This window comes from Sinocyclocheilus anshuiensis, unplaced genomic scaffold, assembly GCF_001515605.1.
Source record: "Sinocyclocheilus anshuiensis isolate Anshui unplaced genomic scaffold, SAMN03320099.WGS_v1.1 scaffold199, whole genome shotgun sequence".
NCBI lineage: Eukaryota > Metazoa > Chordata > Actinopteri > Cypriniformes > Cyprinidae > Sinocyclocheilus > Sinocyclocheilus anshuiensis.
This window is the reverse complement of record NW_015552582.1, coordinates 2350343-2368356: the sequence shown is the minus strand read 5'-3', so window position 1 is coordinate 2368356 and position 18014 is coordinate 2350343. Positions and strand designations below refer to the sequence as shown.

The 18014-nt window shown below is 39.0% G+C and overlaps 1 protein-coding gene across 7 annotated transcripts in view; it reads right to left on the bottom strand.

Moving 5' to 3' along the window:
- The window catches only part of LOC107665323 (nesprin-1-like), a 133934-nt gene that overhangs the window by 38759 nt on the left and 77161 nt on the right, over positions 1–18014 (bottom strand). For 6 of the 7 annotated variants that reach the window (XM_016456151.1, XM_016456146.1, XM_016456149.1 and 3 more), the window contains 22 exons: positions 17503–17685; positions 17233–17370; positions 16945–17130; positions 14158–14280; positions 13678–13860; positions 13299–13442; positions 11575–11778; positions 10485–10619; positions 8442–8564; positions 8203–8364; positions 7715–7915; positions 5848–6021; positions 4272–4463; positions 3390–3521; positions 3130–3230; positions 2836–2992; positions 2309–2428; positions 2017–2175; positions 1716–1925; positions 1509–1610; positions 1300–1419; positions 989–1189 (listed from right to left, as the gene is read on the bottom strand). In XM_016456151.1, coding sequence (XP_016311637.1) covers positions 989–1189; positions 1300–1419; positions 1509–1610; positions 1716–1925; positions 2017–2175; positions 2309–2428; positions 2836–2992; positions 3130–3230; positions 3390–3521; positions 4272–4463; positions 5848–6021; positions 7715–7915; positions 8203–8364; positions 8442–8564; positions 10485–10619; positions 11575–11778; positions 13299–13442; positions 13678–13860; positions 14158–14280; positions 16945–17130; positions 17233–17370; positions 17503–17685 — 3450 coding nt within the window. The remainder of the gene's footprint in view (positions 1–988; positions 1190–1299; positions 1420–1508; positions 1611–1715; positions 1926–2016; positions 2176–2308; positions 2429–2835; positions 2993–3129; positions 3231–3389; positions 3522–4271; positions 4464–5847; positions 6022–7714; positions 7916–8202; positions 8365–8441; positions 8565–10484; positions 10620–11574; positions 11779–13298; positions 13443–13677; positions 13861–14157; positions 14281–16944; positions 17131–17232; positions 17371–17502; positions 17686–18014) is intronic. The other variant, XM_016456147.1, reaches the window with a different exon arrangement.

The following is an 18014-nucleotide window of genomic DNA, read 5'->3' as shown; positions in this document are numbered from 1 at the left end:
GAAATAAATTGCATGTTTATTTTAGATCTGTGTGGCAGCAGCAGTATACAGTAAATAAATCAATAAATCCACTGCTCTCTTGTCTCCTCTGAGGCTGGGACTCTAAATAGTGTTCTGTGCTCGTCTGTGCAGCCAATGACAGAACAGTTAGCATGCTTTGCTCAAACTTTCGCCATGGCATTAGAACTGGTACACCGTTGTCGCTTGCGAAAACACAATAACGGCGCCGTGGGTGTAAACTTTTACAGATTAAGGTAATATTATAATGAGATCCATTTGCCACGTCACCAAGGGAGCGAAATCAGACGCGCTCGTTTTCTCAGACGCTTGCAGAAAAAGGCTTACCAAAACAAAGTTACTGGGTTAATCTTTTACACGTTTCCTTGGTTGGTAGATGCACCGGGGACCTGATTATAGCACTTAAAACCTGGAAAAGTCAGATTTTCATGATATGTCACCTTTAAATAACTCTTTTAATATCTAATATTTAACTCCGGTCTTCAGTGTCCCATGATCCTTTAGAAATCCTTCTAATATGCTGATTTGATGCTCAAGAAACATTCTTATTATTATCGATGTGAAAACAGTTGTGCTGCTTAACATTTTTTGTAAAAACCATGAAACATTTGTATTTTAGTATTCTTTGATGAATAGGAATTTCAAAAGTACAGCATTTATTTTAAATGGAAATCCTCTGTAACATGTCTTTACTGTCATTTTTGCAACAGTCAGGCTGAATAAAAGTATTGATTTCTTAAAAAAAAAATCGTACTGACCTCAAACCTTTGAATGGTAGTGTAAATCTTGTCTATTTTGCCTAATAAACAGGTATAATCAGAAATCTTAAGATTCTAAATTTTGAACAGTGTTGATAGATTGGACATATTGATAAAAGATTGACGTATAGTTATTGTCAGTAGATATTTCCCCACAAATGTCCAGACACATATTTATTAAGCAGACCACAATAACAAAAATTCTGCTGTACCTTGTGTTTATCAAGGAGGATCTGAACCTCAATCACTGATCCCACTTTCATCTTCTGATCAGCAGCCATTTTGTCCTGAGCGGTGTCCAGAAGATCTACCAGGTCTTGTAAAGCTCTCTCATACTGAGCCTTCAGAACCAAACTCTGGTTCAGCTCACTCCGCTTGGAGCCCACCATCTCCACCAGCTCTTCATAAGCATCCTGCACCGTAAAACACAAGGTCAAGTGGGAAGTCAAATGGAAGACATGAAATCAGTCACTTTAACTGCTGTTATTAAAGCACACAGCAGGGGAGAGACAGATGTGTGTACCTGTAGTTTCAGCAGTTCTTGAGTGCAGAGCTGGTTGGGCTGCAGTGTCTCTCCTCTGCTCCTCACCTCAGAAACTTTCTGTTCAAATTCCCTCAAACTGTCCTCTGCTTCTGCTAGAATCTGTTTACATTGACATTTTTATTAATCCTTTGATTTTTTTGCTTGGGGTCATGCAATTATTTCTATGTCATTTTGAATGTGTGTCTGACCTCCATCTGTTTAGAAGCAGGTCGATCCATAACTGCATTCATTTTCTGCAAAAGCTGGTACTTTGAGTCACTGACTGCAGTAAGCAACAGTCTAAACTCAGTCTGAGGGTTAGACAGAGGAAAATGCATATGTGAGAGAAAGAGCGAGAGAGAAAAAAAAAACAATATATTGACTAAAAAAACAGATACAAGTAACATATACTGTACCTGGAAAACAGAGAGTTCCTGCAGCTTGTCCTTCATGTAGTCACATCTCTGTTCCAGCACTGTGTCCAGCAGCTTCAGTCTCCCCTCCAAACCATCTAACACTTCCTCAACCAAAACACTTTCTCCATCCCATAGTTGCTCTATTCCTCCGAGCACATCCCGACAGTTACACAACTCCTCGTTGACATTCTTTACCTCCTTACTCAAACTCTGAAGAGATGAAAGCAGAGATAGTGTCAAAGAGCGTCAATGTTTCTTATAAAAAATATTTTAAGACTCTGGTAAAATGACTATGTCTGACCTCTAGGTGGCCCAGGTGAGTCTCTGAGTCATCAGATAGTAATATTGGGCCAGATACAAGCTCATTTTCAGCATTGTCCAGCCAGGAGGAAGCTGATGAAACTGCCTCATAGAGAGCTCTCTTCAGAGCATGAGCACGCTTACTGTCAGCGCCACTTGTCTGTGGGGAGGACATAAATAAATGACTATCTGCAAATAAATCCTTGATACTATTTATAGTAATACACAATGCCTGTGCAGTTTAACATCCTGTTCTTAAAGAATATGTAAATAAAAATATTCAGTGGCAGTACCTGAGGCAAGTCCTCCAAATCTTGGCTAAAGCATTCAAACAGACTTCGGGGTGATAGGATATCCTGACTCAGTTGCTCTTCTCTGAAAACTCCACAGGGGCTGGATACTGGCTGGTATAGCTAAGAGACATGTAATCATTATAATTGTGCTCTTGCAAACTATTCTAGCTCAAACTTTGAGAGATAAGGTTTTTTAAATAAAGAAAGTTGTTGGAAGCTTAATTGTGGTGACGATTGTAGCCTACATTTTGCTACATTTTTCTAATAATGAACAAAACGTGTAAGAATCATCAACTTTTGTTGGTCACAGAACTTATTTTCTGCTATTATCCAAAAGCCAATGGAAAAATCCTTTTGGGTTTTTGTCAAGGGAACCAGGGTGATGCTAACTTCAGGGTTTGCCTACAAAAATATGCCATCACTGCAGCCCTCTATTAGGGGAGGGATGGATCAGATATAACAGTCCATTCGCAAACCTCTAACATCAAAAACAAAGTTAGGGAATAGTGTTGTAGTTCATTATGTACCGTGTTACATGGCGTCTGCTTCATTGTGTTTAGTGACAGCTGCAGTTTGTTGTTAAGGTCTTTGCTCAGGTTCTCCCATCTGACTTTCATCTGATCATTTGTGCTCATGTTCTCAGGCCACTGACCATCATCCCCTTCAGAAAGTTCTGCAGGAGACCTACATAACGAAGAAAGAAGCTACTTTTGTGTCTGTGCTGAACACACTTGTCCTTGTCTTTCATAAATGACAAACAGTGTGCTTGTACATTCTCTACATGCAAACTTATAGAGGATGTACAAGTGAGCAGTACCTACCTCTCTCCATTAGGTGTTGTTCTCTGTGAGATAATTTCCTCTCCTCTAGATGCTACAGATTGCAGTAACTTCTTCTGTTCACCAAGCTGCTCCTCTAATTCCTGCATTATATGTAATGATGTTGAAAAAAAATCCAAGTAGTTTCTAGCTCATAGAATAACAGAGTATTTTATCTAAAGATGGTGTCAGTGTCAGCATATATTATTCTAGTTAAGCTGATTAATATCATGTTATTGCTCAATAGTAGTTTGATTGTCTACCCTCTGTCTTTGCACTGTGTCTTGATGCTGTTGGTTGCGTGTGGATCGCGACTGACTGAGCCAATCCATCATATTGGGGCTCTGAGAGAGAGACGAGTCTGATTCAATGTCCTCCTGCTCCTGAAGTGAGCCCTAATAAATAAAGAGATAGAAAGTTAAAGATATTAATATTTAACAAAGTTGCTGTGGTAATGATTTTTGAACATTTTAAATGATAAACATAAGTAAAATGTATTAAAAAAAAATTATAAAATCTATCACTTATAAAGGTTTGCTTATAATTTTTGAAACAAAAAAATATATATTAGGTAAAACTTTATGATTGGTGAAATTATTTTATAGAAGGTGTCCTCATAATGAACCTAGATACATAGAATTTCTTGGAAACATACACAAACTCACACACACACACACACACACACAAACAAAACATATTTTCAGTAATTAGAGGTTAAAGGTCAATCATGAATGATAATAGGAGATGGACCCAAATCAGCTTGTATAAGGCTTTTACATGTCACAAACATGTCTCATTTAAAAGAGTTTGGCGAAAATTCCAGACTTCCGCCACAATTTCTAAAAGGTCTTTGTTTCAGATGGATGTTGCTGGAGAGCAATGGAACATCCTTCACAACAATGAACAGCGCTTGGCATTCTTCTGTCCTGCTGTCCACAAAGCAACCATTGAGGCGAGGATGTGTTTTTTTGTGTTTTTAGTGGTGTGTGTGTGCAAATGTACTGACTGTCGTCTGTAACCTCCAATTGTTTTTATACTAAGTATTCATACCTTTCGCATTTTCTGTCATTCTACTAAATTATAGCTCCTCTGTGACACTTATGTCACTGTATGTTTCTTTGAGAAGTTGAATCAGTATCCCTCACCTGGATGTGGGTCTGTTTGTCTTGGAGAATGCGCTGTAGCTCCAGCAGGCTGGATTTGAGGCTGTGCAGTTTGAGGGAGAGCTGCTCAGCATCACCCCGTGTGCCGGCCTTTCCCTCCATCAGCAAACTCTCACTGTGCACTGACAGCTCAGACAGACACAGCACCTTCTGCTCGATCTCCAATAACATGTTCTAGACCAGGAACATAAGATCAGAAGACTAAATTGTTTTGATCATTTAGAAATGATTGAGCAGTGTGAACCATATTTTAGGTGCTACTAACAACAAATTAAAATCTTTTAAATAACTTTTAATTACATTAAATGAACATTAATGACATTAAATGAATATAATCAGGATTTGGGTTTGGTTAACCTATTCTTTTCAAGTTGTTTGATTTCAGAAAAATTCTCTTTTCTTCTCATCTTAAGGAACAAAACTCTTAACAAAACTTAAATACAATAAATCTTTTAGATGGGTTTACCATAAATATAAATTTGTAAAGATAAAAAAAACGAAGTTCACTGTAACTAAATGGATTTGTTTGCTTTCGGATATTCAGACACATGTAAAAACAGAATGTTCAGAATGTGTTTGAAAAAAAATACGTAAACAGGAGACGTGTATGCAGTGACTGATAATCTTCTTAAGCTGCTTAACCTAGTCTTTAGACATCTAGATCTTTACCATACTACATGCACACTAGTCCAGAGAAGTTAGCATACTTCTAAGAAAGAAAATAATCAATACATTTTAAAAATTTTTGTGGTGGACCTGCAGGGTAGCTGGAACTGAATGCTGGTTAATAGTGGAGAGAGCCAGTGGCATTCAATGAGGAATGAGCAAACATTAACAGCAGCAAGCTAAAGGTCAGGGCCACCCTGACTTCACACAAAGAATCTAACTTTCAGGTTAAAGGTTAACTTGATACCTACAGCCCTTTAATCAAAACACAAAAGACACACACGTGTGTATTCGTGTGTCTCCTTGAAGAATTGCAGACATGCACTGTGGGACGTCCCATGACTGCAGGGAAGAAGAAGCCCCTAATTCTAATGACCAACAGAACGGGACAAAACACACAGCTAATCAGATTTACTTGCGGCCCACTCTAGTGACTCCAGACATTATCAGCTAGCAGAATCCGATGAATTGACTGTTTATATGCCACTGAAAATCAATCATGGTTTTAAATACTTTATCATCTACAATAAAGGACTGGCTTTTCAAAAACTATACAAGTGCTCAGAAACTATGAAAACGGTCATCTAAAATAAAATGAAATAAAAAAATTGCATTTAAAAATCACCACAGTGCAGATTAACCAAATAAATCAGTATTTTATTAATTATTTGTTTATTGATAAAGTTGTTTCTTTGCAATGAACATGATTGTTAAGTCGTTCTTTTCAAAAAGTGTGACATGTCCACCATTGAACACTGTCTGAAAAACAATAACTTCAGCAGTTTTTTAATCAGCTTCCCATAAAAATATGTTGATACATGTTATGGACCAATATTTTCAAGAATATTGTGGCATGAATATTTTCTTACATTTCCCAGCCCTAGGCTTTTACCTGGCAGTCAATCAGCTGTTCCTCCATGTCCATGTCCTGTGGGTGTGGCTGGAGAGTGGAGCTCAGTGTGGCACGTGTGCTGAGCAGCCAGTTGTCAAGCTCCTCTGCCTCACTATGGTAATGCTGTAGCGCTTGTTCCTGCCTCTGTTCTTCTAACTGCTCGCTTAATCGCTCCTGCAGGACAGAGAATTAGTTTAGGCTTGTCTGTCATTTGGTTTATAATCTGCAATTAGTGCTTTTAAGTAGAGAGATGTCCTGATAGTTAAACCAAAAGACTAAAATAATTACTAGGCCACACGACAATTTGAAACGAACAGCATCTGCTAAACAACAGTTCAGTCAGGACCACTCTGTTTGATTAAGATTATTGTAGAGGTCCTGAACATTATTTTGGCAGCAGGTTTTGCTCTGAAGGGTTCAGATTCTGAGCTGTCCACAAGCAAACCTCACTGAGGTTTGAAACCCCCCAAAGCCTAATGCAATTACCATAATTATTTATATGCAACAGATATAAAATTCCATGCAAAAGTGATACAGGTCTGTAAATGAGACTGGACAAGATTAAGCAACGATTAGCTAATAGATGATTTCCGTGGACAAGATGCTAAGTGATCATGTGCCTGTATAAGTAAGAGTTGGGGATGGAGAAGGGTAAACGCATGTCTGTCGACAGCCTAAGGCAAGTGTGAGTACAGATGAACTTATATCTCTTATTTAATTGTAGTGGGAGGAGTTTCAATTAGCTGAGCGTCAGCTGATGCTGGCTGTCACGCCGTGGTCTGCCTGAACTACGCTTGAGCTCCATTTGTCACTCAAACTACATTTCAGTCAGGACTACTCTGTTTGATTAAGTTTATTGTAAAGGTCCTGAACATTATTTTGGCAACAGGCTTTGCTCCGAAGGGTTCAGATTCTGAGCTGTCCACAAGAAAACCTCACTGAGGTTTGAAACCCCCAACACAATGACATAGTATGTGCAATTCATGATCAATCAGGGAGAACAGCTCCCTGAACGGTTGGGAGGTGGCGTGCCTTGATATTTAAATGGAGTAGCTCCATACTCTGCCTCTGTCCCCCCATCAGTGACCAGTATGCTCACAACTAGATAAACTGCTCCTCAATAAGCTGTCTTTGACCATCAGTGGAACACTGGTCTGTGCACCCTCCACTCTCATGCATCAGTCTTCATCTAGGCCCTACTGATTCTCTGTCCAATCTTACTTTTGTAGATGCTCTCTTGTCTCAGCACAGTGGAGATAGCATATTTCAATTATAATCGGGAATAATGCTGTTCTCTGGTAAGGCGACTGGTGAGAGTATTAACAGAAAACTGATGTACATCAGACAAAATTTTCCATGAGTCCATGAGAGGGAAGAATGATGCTCAATTTAACCAGATCAAGCCACTTATACTGGTCGATGCGGTGAATTGTGAGTTCAAGATCACGAAACTGAATCTGAATTGAAATTCATGTGGGGAACAATCCTTTTCATCATGATGAACTAGAAGGCTATCTTAAGCGAGTATCTGTGCAACAATTTAAATTTTGAAGCTGTCGAGCAAGTGTCTGGCACTGAACTAGAAGCGAGTTTCTGTGCGACTAAGCGCATGTCTGTGCGACAGATGAAGACAAGTGTGAGAACGGATTAACTTACATACCTTATTTAATTGTAGTGGGAGGAGTTACAATCAGCTGAGCATCAGCTGATGCTGGCTGTCACGCCGTGGTCTGCCTAAACTACACTTGAGCTCCATTCGTCACTCAAACTACATTACGCAAAATAATCAAAATAACATGCCAAAATCTTTTTTTGCTACTATTTATCAGCCATATCCATTTCTCTGCATGCTGTTATTCCTGCTCACCTCCAGAAGTTGGCGCTTTCCGGAGGCCTTCATGTGGATGGTGGCCATGCGCTCTCCTAGCACAGTGAGGGTTGACTGCAGGGCCAGCTGGTCTCCGGCATCTGCCTCCAAACTGTCCTCATCCAACTGTAGCTCTTGGGAGAAGCAGGTCTGCAGTGCACTGATCTCATCCTGGAGCATTAGGATCTCATCCATCAGAGCCTGAAGAACAACCACCAATCAGGAAACTGCTTTAATTCAATTCTGTTTTCATTAGTAAGTTGATTTGCTCTAGTTGTAAACAGTAAAGCTACATTAAAAGGCTAAATGCCACGGAAATGAAGATACTTCTAGGTAAGAGATTAGTTTTAGACACAGGAGAAGTTGGTAATCTAGAGGGTAACCCTGTCCTCTGGTTCGTATCACTAGTCCAGCTGTAGGCTTGAGTTTTTATGTGATCTAGCTTTAATGCAGTCATCTTGCTTCATCTGATCCTCTGTCTCTCTCACCTGGTGGGCGGCCATCTGGCTCTCTGGACTCTTGCTTGGCTCCAAGCCTTCGTTTAGTGCGGTCTCAATGGACTCCATCTTTGTGGAGACAGATTGCAGGGTCTCCTGATAGTGCTGCTGCCTCTCCAGAGCTTCATATAGGCTCTTCTGCTTCTCACTGATCTGTAAATAAATGTATATTAACCAACAGAAGACGTACTTTGGATTTTGTAATGTGAGAAGCATCTATGGATATGCACCACATTCTTCAAAGTCTCCCATGAACGCTGTAGGTCGTCCAGGTTAGCTGAGGCGGCTGACTCCATGGAGGGGTCATACAGCTCTTGGAGTGGAGCTCTGCTTAAAGGAGCTCGCCCTGAACCCTACGAAAGACGTTACATCATGAGAGTGTGTGCATGCATGCATAAATAATAAACTAAATTGTGCTGGTCCTCTTAAAATACAATAAAACAGTAGTGATACTTATGCGGGTTTCTGCCTGAATTTTTCAGATGTTGCACTCATACCCAGTAACATGATTACACCAAATGGTTAACCATGGGTTTTTCCAGATGCTTAAACACATAAAGAATCTGTGCTAACCAAAACATCTTTGTCACTCCCTTAGGCCATGTTCAAATCTGTGTCAACTACAGCTCATTACATGTGCATATAATCATTTAAAAAAAAAACGTCAGAATCAGTCCAGGACATACAACCAGGACATACAACCTGGGGGGCTTGTATGATTCTAAAAAGAGGATGGGGGTGTTTTGGATCTTTGGTTTAACATCACGTAAATTCACCCATTTCTCCAAAAGTAAGTCACCGTTAAACTAGGAGAAGAATAGAGTGAACTTTATAGTTAACTACACAATGTGTACCTATATGAATAAGACACGTTGTCAGATTTTAATTGAAAGGATTATTGCCGCTTTCCTTAGACACCAGTGTATTTAACAAACTCACAAACATCAGTGTGTATTTAACAAATGTCTTTTTTGGTAGTAATTAATTTAAATGTCTGAATAATTTTTATGCGGTTGAAAACACTGAATAGCGCCAGACAAAGCGTTTGATTTTAGCAGTGAATGTTCTAAATACACCAGTAATGGTCTGCATCGAATAGTTAAAATCGACACATTTTGGGGGGTTGGAGGGGGTCAAATTGAATCTGAGGTGGCACAAATCATATCCGAGGGGTGCCCCTCAGTTGAAATCGCATTCAGTTTAGATTGTTTTCCGCAATTTTTTTCGTATTCTGGGGGTGGGTCCTTCAGATTATTGCAGGGGGGGCTTTTTACATTATAAAAAAACTTCACATTATTACTGTTTTTACTGCAACCCCAAACTGTTGAACAGTGATGGATATATTATATAGTAGAATATACACTACTGTATAATACACACAATATATTCTTTAGAAATGTCCATGGTCTTTAGGATAGATTCAAAACCCCCCCCCCCCCGACGCTGGGCCTGGTCAGAATAAAAATTGTTTTCTATTGCTCCTCAAGAAAAAGTCAGCAGAAAAATAGAGGGACTACAGTAATGGCTGCTCAAATTCAGCATTTAAAAAATATTAAAAGAGCAACAGTTATTTTACATTATAAAAAAACTTCACATTATTACTGTTTTTACTGCAACCCCAAACTGTTGAACAGTGATGGATATATTATATAGTAGAATATACACTACTGTATAATACACACAATATATTCTTTAGAAATGTCCATGGTCTTTAGGATAGATTAAATCTGAAGTGTGCAATTTCTGTGCCACTTGTGGATCAAAGTGAAAAAAGGCAAAAAATAATAACTACTAAATGCTTCTATCTACCATTGGTTGGACAGAGAGATACTGTCGTCCTGCCCTAAGTTAATTTCTTAATTCAGTTCTGTTGTATCAGGCTGGTTGAAAAGCTCAAACAAACAGAGAAATGTTCTGAAAGCATTGAAGAGTCACAATGTTTACATTTTTCAAGGAAATCAACCTTACTTAGAATTGTATCTGCATATTAAGATGAGATAGAAGAAAGTATGTTAAAATAAAAAATACAAACAACACCTCTACATTTCCAGGGAATAATTTTTTTTCAGATATTTCCAGGTTTTCCATGATCGTGGAAACCCACAGACTAACATTTGTATCCAAATCAAGAACAGAGCAGTGCCTACTGTATGAAAGTGATTGGTTAAGTTTAAACTGAGTTAAATTAGGTTAGTGGCTGATCAGGGATAAGTTGATTAAATGTGATAAGGTTGGCAAGGGCTAGCAAGGTATGGGTTAGAGCCACGGGGTACCTGAGAGGTTTCAGCGTTAGGCCCGGGTGAGGGCGATCTGCAGGCGGGTGGAGAGGAGACCTCGCTGTTGGTGCCCTCCTCACCAGACTCCTCTGTGACCGGAGAGAGGAGAGTATGGCAACGGCCTGCCGTCATCTGACCATTAAAGAGCCAAAGAGGCAGAGGAAGAAAGAGAAAGATACATAAAGAGTGAAACAGGAGTAAAGCACCAAAAGAAGAAGAAAACCAGAGGAAGAATATTAGGGTGCTGGAAAAAGTACACTACCATTCAAGTTTGGGGCTGGTTATAATTTTTAAAAATGTTTAAAAAAATTCCTGTGATGGCAAAGCTGAATTTTCAGCAGTCATTACTCCAGTCTACATTGTCACATGATCCTTCATAAATGATTGTGATATACTGAACTGTCTTCAAGAAAAATGTCTTATTATTATTAAAGTAAAAAAAAAACATAAAAAACAATAAGACCCTGCAAAGCAGCACCCAAGAATTACAGACAGACTACATTTGTTATGACTAGCCATGACTAAGCCCTTCACAGACCTCTCGTCATGATAAAGGAATGAACCGGGTCAGGAAATTGGTCAGAGGATATGCACAGACTCACTGTAAAAATACACTAAGATGGCATACAATAATGAATTGTGCTAGCCTGCATAAACTAAAGTAATCTGAACCAAACCATTGGAGCTCTCCACCATTAGGCTAAATTTAGATCTAGATACAATGACTGCTGAACTACTGCAAAGCTACACCCCTTTCTCTGTAAGTCAGTAAGGACTGAGCGACACAGCTGGAGCTGAATTGTTGGCGGTTAATGTGGAATCCAGCCCTGATCATGACTGATGCAATGTAGTGAAACCGTACGGCCCAACTAAAGACAACTAATGTTGACAAAGTCAAGGCCATCTAACACACTCATCCTGTTTCCTCTTTCGGCAACAAACAACAGCAGGGATGTACAATGTAGAGGCACATACAACCCTGTGGGAGAAATAAGAGACCCATGGGATGCTCGTCTGACAGTGAAAGGAAAAAGAGCACCCAGCACACCACGCCCAGCCCTAACATGTGTAAATGTAAATCACTCACCATGAAAACAGAGGGGTGTGCTGGTGGGTGTTCGGGCATCTCTTCCTCCTCATCCTCCAGCTCCTCCAACCCATCGGAGAGTCCATCAACCTCGCTGACTGTCAGAAGCATGGTAGCATGTTTGGCTTTCACAGTCAACATCTTACACTTGGAGTTCAAGGCCGAGATCTGCTCCTGGTATCCTTTTATCTTCAGGGCCAGTTCCTGTCACAATGACACATTACGTTATTATTCCACCAAGGTCCACGCGTTTGGTTTAAGTCCAAATATACGTCCTGGATTAAGTCCCATAGATGAGGTGTGAAAAGGGGGTTAATGCAGAGAGCGGCACCAGCGAGCTGAGCTGAGAAATTCCCCCTCTCTGTCTGTTTGCAGTAGAAAAAACGGTACAGGCGAGCAATCACTCAGTCAGAGGCATTTTGAGCTTGTAGCCAATCAGAGCACCGTGGGAGAAGGACGACAAGCCCAAGCCTTCAGGCAACGGCGAACGTGATTGGCACAGAGCTCGGCCAACTGGATAGAGTGGGAGGAGAGAAGAGAGAGGAAGAACACTCCCTCCCCCAAACTGGCCAACTCACACTCATACAAACACAAAGACCTCGGGAACAGGAAATGAGCTCAGTGAGAGGGGCTATTCCCCCCTCCTGTTTACTTCTTTTCCTTCCTTCCCTTTACTTCCTCTCCTTCCACCAATCCCGAAGCTGTTTTCCTAACAAACAAAAGAACTGGGCGCGAGCGTAAAACTGAGGGGAGGAAGGGGCTCACATTAAAGATTTTGTACGGCCCATGGAGTCCCCCTCCCGGCTTTCTCTCTCTTTAACTGTCATTCTTTCACAAACACACACAGACAGGCCAGTCTCTGGTAATGAGAGAAAGCTGCAGCTGCAGCACTCTGCTCTGCAGAGGAAATAACCCTGGGTGATAAAGCCACAGCTGCCACCCCAACTGAACTAACTCAACTACTAATAAAACACGAGGATGTGAGATTCAGTACAGGTTTAGGTTTATTTTTATTTGGTGTGTTTAAAACTGGCTCTTGGTGGCTTTAGGGCTGCGCGATTTGGGCAGCCCTAAAAAATCTATTTGCAATTTTTCTGAAACAAATTGTGATTGTGATTTAAAATGCGACATTTAAAAAACTCCACGTTTACTGTGCTTGTTTGTAGGGCTGCACTATTGGCCAAATAATGTGTGATTATATATTAATATTACTATAAAATGTTAAAAACAATAACTTGTTAAAAACTGTAAAATTATAATATTAATACTTATGGCTGTTTTAATCCCTTCATTCAAACGATAAACCATTTTGGTGAATTGTGCAGCCCTACTTGCCTTCATGTGTGTGAATGTGTTTGTGTGTGCAAATGTAAAGAAACAGAGCAAAAGGGCGTGAGAGAAAGAAAGAATTTGATGCCACTCAGGACAAAACAGATTGAGGTCAAAGATCAAAGAACTACTTTTATACCCATTGAGAAAAGGCTAGGAATTTATGGCCTGACTCATTCCAACCGAATGAAGGTCGACTAGCAAAGCAATATGGTGAGTGATAGCTTAGACAACACGCCTGCAATGAATTGGGACTGACTGATGCACCAAGCAAGAATGATCATAACAGATACCACTGCTTACTTAAAGAAACAGTGTTTAAAACATACAAATTACTCCTTAAGCATCTATATTTGTGAAAATATAAAGTATGAAAGAAGGATGTCCTTCCTCACCTCATGATGTTGTATCTGTGTCTGAAGCTCCTGTATGTTTCCTGTAGCAACAGGGCCATCCTGAATAACACGGTGTGCTTCTTCAATAAGTCTCTGTAGGTTCTTGACTTCCTGTTCGTATTGCTCATACTGCACCAAGGCCTCCTGGGGGAATGAGAAGAGAGATGCTAAATGAGCCATTAAAACCCCAAGTGCCCAGCCCCATGACCCTGCTATACGAAACTATGCAGATACACTGAAGGGGACATTTTTTCCATTTATAATGTTAATAGCTTAAAGGTTAGCTCATATCAGCATAAAAGTTTAAATGAAAGCCTGAACTGAAAAATCAATATAAATACCTTTACATAAGAATACGCTGTAATCTGTGTGCAGATACCTGTAATATATTGCACTGTTGAATGGTATTGTGTTGGAGTTGGCTGCTCTCTTGCTGCAGACTTTGTGCAGTAACACATAGCAGTAATGCTGCAATTACGTCCTCTGGCAGCCGGAGGGCACTCTGACACATCTGCATAGCCTGCACCTGCTGCTTGAGACCCTCCATCTCTGACAACAGGAGCTAAGCAACAAATATTCAACATTAGTTTGATGGTACCAGTGATAAAATCAGCACATGTGATTTTCTTGTCAGTACACAGAAAAATCGTTTTTTAATTATTTTTTTTATTACTAATCAGTATTTCGGTCTTGATTTCTGGTCTTGAAAAATATTGAAACATTCTTAAAACAATATACATTGTAAGCAGTCAATGTCAATGTAATGACTGCATTTGTATCTGACAGTATACGATAAATGAGATAAATCAGAGGAATGAAGAAATGTGTTAGTAGAAGTTATTAAGAGTGAGCGGTGTACCTGTCTTTGAGTCAGCTGTTCTCTGAGACTGAGACGTGCCAGATCAGGGGAGGCCAGAGTCTCCTGTACTCTCTCTATGGACTGATGGAGGCTCTTCACATCACTCTCCAGTCTCCCCAGGTCCTAAACAGAGAAACACACAGTAAGATCATTGTGTTCAGCTCAATGTCAATTTGGCTTTACAGAGACAAATATTTGTATATTTTATTAAATATTCCATTGGGTATGCTTTCATGGTGTGTAATTTCAAGCAGCATCAAACTCAATTGCAAAAATAATAATCATTTTTAAAAGGATTCAAAACACTTTCAGGCTGCTGTTCAATAGTCCCACTATTAGCATTTTAACACTGAAAAATTGTACAATTGAGGAAAAAAGAAGAAGAAAGGAGAATGATAAAAGAGCCTGTAAGAGTGATGCTATGATACACAGGGGATTGATATATCAGCATTTGGCAGAATAAAAGCACCTGGTTGATTAATAACAGAAACACTAGCTCCCCTTTGTGCCGTTTGGATATACACTATCAGTCAAAAATGTTTGAACAGTAAGATTTTTAATGTTTTTTAAAGAATTGTCTTCTGCTCACCAAGCCTGTATTTATTTGATCCAAAATACAGCAAAAGCAGTAATATTGTGAAATATTTTTACTATTAAAAAGAACTGCTTTCTATTTGAATACGTTTTAAAATGTTATTTATTCCTGTGATTTCAAAGCTGATTTTTTAGCATCATTACTCCAGTCTTCAGTGTTACATGATCCTTCAGAAATCATTCTAATGTTCTGATTTGCTGCTCAAAAAACATTTGTATTTCAGATCAAATAAATGAAGGCTTGGTGAGCAGAAGAGAATTCTTTAAAAAAAACATTAAAAATCTTACTGTTCAAAAACTTTTGACTGGCTTCGGGTATTGAAAAACCCATTTCAGTCCACAGCACCACTAATTCAACAGTGAGACTGCAGGTTAAATCATGTGGGGACTCAGAACCAGAGGAGTTCACAACCCTGCTAAATCACCACAGTGCCCCTGAGCAAGACACTAAAGCCCTTTAACTTCAGAGTGATTTACTTCAGAGAATGTCTGCTAAATGATAAGACTTAAGCCCACAAAATACAAGCAGCTCAAGTGGGCCTAAAATTGTATAAAGTGGTGCTTTAAACCAAATCAATGTAATTCTCCAGCGAACAATGAATAAAATACAGAGCACAGGCATTATTTGGCAAAATTCCACAGTGTGCACTATATTGGTGGTCCTGGTTTTCCAAAGTCGGGCAGTAAAGAAGGAGAGCAAGGATGAGGAATCCAAAACAAACAAATAAATAAATAAACTGACATGCACAACTATATAGGAAATTGGTTTCCTGGGACAACCGTTAATTATATAGGCCTGGGCGATAAAACGGTATCGATATTTATCGACAGTACACCCTCTTCGATAATGATAGAAAAAAATGTTCGATATTGCGCACGATATAGGCACATGCTATGAGTGACGCAGACTGCACACACAAACACGTGCTGAATTGAGTGCTGTGCCTGCCTGTGATGAGGAGAAGAAAAAATAATAATATTAGTCGAATTTAAAATAAACATTTGCATTTGACTGCAAAATGTTTGATTTATATGAGTTAATTTAGACGTAATGCACGTTTTTTTATACAGTTATTTCCTTTACGTTGGCAATTTAATGTGCTGCATTATTTTGCTCATTGCGCCCTCCTGTGGCCTCGAGAGACAAGCCAAAAGTTTCCTTCAGACCTATTTAATCTGCATATAAAACATTAGAAATTTTATTTTGTGTTTGACTGTTAAAACAAAAAATATTTGTCGTTTGTCTCAATAAATTGGGTTAATTTAAAAATACAGTGGTTAAATTTAAACGTTTTTTTCTATTGCTCTTTGTTTTAAAAAAGGTTATAAAAAATGTCAATAATTATCGATACCGAACGATATGAAACATTATATTGTTGATACATTTTTTTAGCTATATCGCCCAGCCCTAATAAATATAGATAACAACAGATTATACAAAAATATTTGACTGCAGAATTTCAGACATATAATCAGTCAAATACACAAGTCATCTAGAAAAATCTCTATACCATTACACACACAAAAACCGAAAAGCGAGTCTCATTTAAACATTTGCTGAAACCTTTACATTTTAAAATTAAAAGTTATAAATCTGCTCTCTAATAAAAAATGGAAGCACATAATCCAATTTCTTCATGGCACGATGCCAGTTATATAGTTATGGCATGCATTAAGCCAGACATTTTATGAGGAGTGAGGACTAATTCATGGGCACAAATTTTATGCACATTTCTGATTGTATGGTTTAAGATAAAACTATAAAACAATGTTAAGTTAAAGCAGTGTGGTGAGCATACGGCAATTTCATGAACAAACATCAATTTCGTTCAGCAAAGAAGCTACAGAACGATGAAGAATTACATTGCTAATCTAACTGGCAACTAGATGGCAATGTCTTTCTAAATATACAGCAGACTTGAAGCTTGACCAGACTCAAGCAGTGATAGTGCAGGTTTTTTTTTTAATTTGCTGAGATGACATTATAATAAAATGGAAAAATCATCATAAAGGTGTTTACAAAACTGAAAATGAGACACTGACCCTTTACCGTAATTCTATTCAGAATGACACGTCACAGAAAAAATATTAACTAGAGCCAAAAAGACCATGGGCACATGCACGGCCCACTGCAATACTCTTAGTTTTTCATTATAATACTTTTATGTAGTGTGACATGCTGCTATGTATAACCTTGGCTGCGTCCTGTAGCATCAGGAGTCTTGTTTTGGCTCTCTGCTGCAGCTCTTCAGCATGTCTGCTCAGTTCTGCCACCTGCTGGTGGAGAGCATCTGTCTGGACCACCTCCCCCAGCAGTCCCACCCTCTCCACCAGACCATCAAACACTCCTTGGAGATCTTGCCACTCTTGCAATAAGGCCTGATTGAGATATATCACAAAATAACATTACATTTCTACCCCAACAGCCACTGAATATTCTGAGAAACTGTGATCTGATCTGGCTAAAGCAGATGTCACCACCTGATGGTGTTGGATTTGCTCTTGCATCTGAAAGGCTGGACTCCACATGATGTTGGCTGAAACCACAGTCTCTGCTTTTTCTGTCCAGTTGAGAGTTAACGTCAGCATTTCATTAAATTCTTCAAAGTTCTTTTCTGCCTAAAATAGAGAAAAAGGTCAATTTGTTGAATGAATTTTAATAAAAAAATAATCAAATTTGAAGATGAAGTTTCAACAAACAGAACTGCAAAAATAATCATTGCTTTTAACCAGGTTTCCCCAAATGCTGACCTTCTGAAGGCATGTGGTCCTTCCCTCTGCCAGTCTGCTGGTCTGAGCATGGAGCTCAGTCAGTTTACTCAGGCTGGAGCAAAGCTGTTTGGCTAGGAGAGGATTTTGCTCACCAAACTCCTGCACTGCCACATCTAGCTCAGACAGAGCACGACCACACTCATCTAGCTCCTCAAATAGAGTCTGGATTAATAGAGAAAGAAACATAGAAAAAATATGTTTAAAGTTGCAAATATGCAAAGATGAAAGTGTTATCGTGAAAAAGTGAAAAAGTTTAAGTGAAAGAACTTAAAATACTTAAATGAAAACTGCCTTGGCAACTAATTTGAATAAGCTGAAGTACTAAAATGACAAACTAAAATAAACCTAAATATAAATATATAAAAAAAAACATTAAGAATGACAAAAAAAAATTACTCAAGCTATAAATAAAGACTATAATCATACATAACACTAAAATAACACTGCCTTGTTATGAATTCCACTCATCGTGATATATTTAGAAATCAGGT